This window comes from Tachypleus tridentatus, chromosome 4, assembly GCF_004210375.1.
Source record: "Tachypleus tridentatus isolate NWPU-2018 chromosome 4, ASM421037v1, whole genome shotgun sequence".
In the NCBI taxonomy this organism is placed as follows: Eukaryota; Metazoa; Arthropoda; class Merostomata; order Xiphosura; family Limulidae; genus Tachypleus; species Tachypleus tridentatus.
The window spans coordinates 99,030,535-99,036,534 of record NC_134828.1 but is presented as its reverse complement, the minus strand read 5'-3'; the positions used below and the strand labels follow the sequence as shown (position 1 = coordinate 99,036,534).

General features: G+C 34.4%; 1 protein-coding gene across 3 annotated transcripts in view; it reads right to left on the bottom strand.

Annotated features, from left to right (window-relative positions):
* Nucleotides 1–2,787: 2,787 nt before the first annotated feature.
* Nucleotides 2,788–6,000, bottom strand: part of LOC143249749 (angiotensin-converting enzyme-like) — a 41,460-nt gene continuing 38,247 nt past the window's right edge. For all 3 annotated transcript variants that reach the window (XM_076500096.1, XM_076500095.1, XM_076500097.1), the window contains exons 13-14: nucleotides 4,744–4,866; nucleotides 2,788–3,192 (exon numbers count right to left, since the gene is read on the bottom strand). In XM_076500096.1, coding sequence (XP_076356211.1) covers nucleotides 3,003–3,192; nucleotides 4,744–4,866 — 313 coding nt within the window. In that variant the 3' untranslated portion in view covers nucleotides 2,788–3,002. The remainder of the gene's footprint in view (nucleotides 3,193–4,743; nucleotides 4,867–6,000) is intronic.

Here is a 6,000-nt window from a genome sequence, read left to right as displayed (position 1 = left end):
CAGAAGTGCTGCCAAACCAATAAAGAGCGAGTATGAGTTCCATAAGCGTTAAGGGACGAGTACAGTCATAGAGACGACTGGCATAAAAGAAAGGTGTTCCTTCCACCTGAGACTTGATGGTCAAGAAGGCTGGGGAAGAAACGGAAGTGCTGGATGCACGAGAAAAGCCCTTAATGAGAGTACTCACAATGCCCTGTACATCAGAAACTTCATGGCCATTGGAAAGATGGAAAGGGAATGAAAGGCATACCTCCCATTGATCTTTCATATTTTGTCCCACATGATTTTGGAACTAGTGGTAGAAAAGATGCTAGTTGTGAACTTAATCCATGATTTCTTTTGGCTTCGAAGCCTGACCTGACAAACATGGACATATACCCCTTTATAAGCAATGCAGTTTGAAAGAGATGGATACTGCTAAAAGGTATACTAGGCCTGCTTCTGAGTCTACTATGCATTCGGACAGGCAGAACTTCATCGTGGACGAGGAAACCATGGAAAAAGTGTTGAGGTATTAGGAATAGATTGAAGAGCTGCCTGGACGATACAGTCAGTCACTGCTACCACGCAGTCATCTATTGATGCTAGACAATGATTGAGTTCCAAGAGAATGGTAAAATATACCAATTGATCTGGGCCAACTTCCACCGAGGCACATGCGTCGGGTGACATCGACCACGACCAATCTCCCACAGAATGATTACTACCTTATGAATCGAAAGTTTGTATCATAAGCATGAACGAAAAGCACTGTTACATACATAATAACAGCATTAGAGTCCTGAATGTCACAAACAAGTGCAAATGTCCATCCAATTACAGTTTTGTGAACTATAAAGAAAAAAAAAAGAGGACACTGTGATTGCCTCATCTAATGAGAAACGGACATCGAGTGGGAAAACTCTACAGGCTTTGCCAAGCATCTAGGTTAATGAAAGTAGTGAGGAATGTGCTTCGTCCCTTGTTTACTATCTTGACCAAGTTAAGTGTAGAGTTTTATAGAAGAAATCAATCAATCACCAGCGAGGTTTTCAAGGTTGTTTAGAAAATAACTCGGATCTCTGGTAGTCTGCACCTTCTTGCCTAGAAACTGTAGAGCCATTTATTATCTCAAGAATTTAAACTAATATAAGTGTGGGGATAGGTTTGCTTATTGCATTCTATGTTTTTTCCTAATACTGTCTGTGGTTTTATGTGTCTGTTTAAATAGGAAAATCTGAGAAATGACTTTGCTATTAAAATATTGGTATATCTTTAGTTGCTATGTATGTGCGTACTCATTGACATTTATTTAATATATATATTACGTACATTTGAATACGGGAAAGGCGTGTATGAGAACTACATTTTAATTTTCTTATTTAATTTGTCTAGGTAGTGTGATTTCACTAAATATTAGAGTATAAAGATAGCTACAGCATGGGTAATTAGAACTTCCAAAAATGAACATGTCATGTCCCTCATTTTTTGTGTTATTTGAAAAACAAGGAATTATGGATAAACTTTGGGTATCAGCACCATCCAGGTAGAGACCAGTTTTACTTCCTCTGTGGTAAACAAAGTGTGGCATACGGTAAAAGGTGAAAATATATTAGCACAAAATTATGTCTAAAGCCACCCACTTGCTCGAAGTAACTGTAAAAACACAACCAAGTCGGATCTCCATCTGGAAAATCAACACAAATTACAAAGACATACCACAGAAGTTGCCAAACGCTGGAAAATCCTCGTCTTTGTGCACTAGATGAACTATGGAACAGACAGAAAGGGGTTGTGTGTTCAAAATGTGACAGCCATAAGATGAAACCATTGTCAAGATGCACACTCTTCAGATAATGCAAGATCTTACGTAACTACAGTAAAATTTCTCTAATATTTATTTCTCTATATTTATTTAATGCATTCTTATATTTGTTACAGAATGTATTAAATAAATATAAACAAAATATGATTTTTACATAATAGTCCTCTGTTAAGAATGATTAAATAAACTTTCTTTGCTGTAACTTCACCTATTTAAACTTTTACTTTTATCTCTATCACTGACTAGCTGAGCATTGTGGCAACTTTGACTGCTTTAAGCACTTTCAGTAGGTCTTTAATGTGTATCCAGTTTATTGTTTTTTTTTTTTTGGGGGAGGGTGCGGTAAGGTAAGATCAGTAACCACCTAAGAGAATGAGTGTAGTAAGATTGGAGTGAAGGTGCTTTACCAAGTACTCCATTGATATTTTTTTGCAATAAACATGCTTATTCATTTGCTTTAAGTTTTGAAGTTCTATTTACTATATTATGAGTAAGTTATGATATTAATTATTAATAGATAATGCATATACTTATTAATGCACCATATACTTGTCTTCTCGTTTTGATAAATAAATTTACTCTTGAACGATACTCTTGTTATAATTGCACATCTAACTTTACAGAAACTTTGCATTTCCAGAGTTTAACAACATTTGCCATACATTCAATACATTGTATAAAACCCAGTTAATCCACTGCTGGAGACAAATAGTAAGAAAACTTGTATCCTGATCTGAATTATATTTGTATTTTTACCAACTCAGTCATGTATTTCATAAATTTTTAAGCATAATATAACAAAATAATATTCGAGATAGTACAGAATTCTGCAGAATGACACTAAATATGCTTAAGTGTTTAATATACTGAAATGAATTAAATATATCATTTTTAGGGATTTGTTAATCATGTATGTATATTTATATACATGTTCTAATGTTTAAGAGGCAGTTCAGTTTGAAACACACACACAATAAGAGATATTTTGTTGAAATATAATTCAAAGTCTAAAACTTTATTAAATGCACAAGAAAGAAATACATTCTTCAAAGTGGCTGGTATTGAATGAAACGTCTCACGAGATATAATAGATATAGGGTAGATAACGTAAAAGTAACTAATATTTCTTTACAGCTGTAAAAGAGTTAGATGTATACATTCTTGAATAATTGTAATACTTCATTGTATTTTAATACTTTTAAGGGCAAATTGTAGGATCACTGCTAGTCCAGCCAAGAGTATCATTTTTGTTCTGTTCTTTGAGCCATTGAATTAGAGGTTCAAAATACTCTATGATAGGTGCTGCATCCATTTTATTAGTCTTCCCTCCTGTCATGATTTTCATAGCCTCAGTCCAGGGCTTTGAACTTCCAAGTTGAAGAACTTGACTACAAGATAGCAAACATTTATCTCAAATGTTTGATAACTATTATTTTACTATGCAGTTCAATAAAAGTAGTATTTATATTATTGTAAAAAACAACTATATTTTTGCATTTTATTTACAAAAAACAATAATTTACCACATTGAATATTCCTATCAATATTAAACTTAAAATATATACAAATGTCACTTAAATATCCAAGATAAATTTATTTATGCTGTAAAAGAGAAATAAAAATAAACCTTCAACCAAGGTGTGTATAATTACAACAGGCTTGTATTGAGCTCTGGATTTGAAATTAGTTTAATGCTTAATTATTCCTAAGAAACCTACATGTTTAGTTTTGACATAATTAAAGCAAGACATTACTTTGTGTAACTAAAATGTTAAGAAATAGGATAAATCAACATAATTTTACATACAGGTGTCAAGATATCAACTAAGATTTGTATCACTTCAAACATGATGCATTCAAGAATAAGTGATCAAATGTTATTTACAGACTTAATATCCCTTCCCATGAAAAGGAATGTGTTTGATTGTTGGTGCACTGGAATAGCTCACACAGTTATATATAGGATATTTAGTATAGGGCAGGATGTTTTGTCAGTGCTATATTTCTATGGAGCTGATGATGAGGTGAAGTTAAGAAAATAATTATTAGCCATCTTTTATCTGCTAATGTGAATCTAGAAATGAATTCAAGTTCTACATGATCCATTTTACATCAAGCATACCAGATAAATTTATTCCCACATCAAGCGTTTAGCAAAATGATTCACAAATGTTTTATCATGGTGTGATCCTTTGCATAAAACCCAAGAAATTCTACCTTAATCAAGACCCTACATTAAGAGACTTCTGAAAAATTGTAATAGCAATAATGTTTAATTAGTAAAATAGATTGAACTACAATAACACATTGAATTGTTATATTATAAAACTGTATTGCTTTAGCTGAAAGACTGTCAAAGGTGAATTGACTTAACGCTTTTAATAGCAATTTTGTATTTGTTTAAGGAATCATAGTTCTGTCTCCATATTTTCCAGTTCTCGTTTATCTTGTGTTACACTGGTAAGGAAAATTATAAATTATGTGAGGTATCAAAATGGGATCATTTTGATGAAGTATTGTTATAATTTCATTTGTTTTATTAGGTAAAAATATTTTTTGGAGTTTTTGCGAGTACAATTCACACTTTGTGAAACTCGAATCTAGCAACTATTTAGTTAGGGTTTAAGGCTGTATGAACATACTGTGTGTACCTTTGTTTTATATTTTCCTACTCAAGATTCAATAATCCAACTTGTTTATTGGTTGTTTAATTTTCAATTGTATTTTGCATTTGGTGTAAAAGGATAGATTCTGAATTTCCATTTGAGCAATCTTAACACTGCATACGGCATGTACACACACAAACAAAATTTCCATTTGACTAATTGAAAATTCTTAAGAAAAACATTTCATAAGAACATCTTCAACCACTATAATAGAATTTTAAAATTTATGGTAAGACATTCATATACAAAAATAAAACAGATTTGAGCACCAACCTCAGCAATTTTCCAGCTTCTTTAGATTGATAGATGTCACACTTATAAAGTGGCCCCTGATGGTCAGCAGCTTCACAAAGAGCTTTATGGAACTGAAACTGAATGACAAAGCTCACGAAGTACCTAAAATAAAAATAACATATATATATCCAAACATATGTTTTAAAAAATTATCCATTCTTATGCAAGAATACTACCTGTTGTGAAGGTAAGCTTATGCTAAGAAGACATACGAGGGCTGTTCAAAAAATACGCGGACTGACGTCATAAAACAAAATGTACTTTATTTAGAAGTTACAGGTCTGGGACCCCTTCAAGGTACTCTCCTCCCCAACGCACACACTTATCCCAACGGTGTTTCCACTTGTTGAAACAATCCTGGTACGCTTCTTTTGTAATGTCCTCCAGCTCCTTCGTCGCATTTGCCTTAATCTCGGGAATCGTCTTAAATGTTCTTCCTTTCAAGGGTCTTTTGAGTTTGGGGAACAAGAAAAAATCGCAAGGAGCAAGGTCAGGTGAGTAGGGGGGTGGGGAAGAACAGTGATCGAGTGTTTGGCCAAAAGCGCACGAGTTCTGAGGCACAAATTTCGCAGCAACGCGGTGCATCTTTAATTTTTCGGTCAAAATCTCGTAACAAGATCCAACTGATATCCCACACTCTTCAGCAAGCTCCCTGACAGTCAGACGTCGATTTGCCCGCACCAGGGTGTTGATTTTGTCGACGTGTGGGTCGTCAGTTGACGTGGAAGGACGTCCAGGACGCTCATCATCTTCAATGGACTGTCGACCATCCTTAAAACGTTCATGCAACTTGAAACATGCCGTACGATTCATAGCAACATCACCGTAAGCCGTGTTAAGCATAGCAAAAGTTTCAGTCGCAGATTTTCCAAGTTTAACACAAAATTTCACAGCAAGTCGTTGCTCCTTCAGATCATTCATTCTGAAATCCGCCAAACGAAAAAATCGCACTTCACTTAAAACCGCATAGTTAATACACAAATGAAGATATCTGCAATCGGGAAATGGCGTCGTAATCAGCTTATCTGTGCGAACCTAGCGACACCAAGCGGATTCCACTGGAACCAACTGGAGCCGCGCAATTCAAACAGTCCGCGTATTTTTTGAACAGACCTCGTAGACTATATTGTAAAGCAACGTAATTTTGATATTGTTACACCACAGTAACAGATGAAACAATTCCTTAAAATCAGTACTCCCTACAATTATGCTTGAAAACTTTGTTACCTTGAGGAA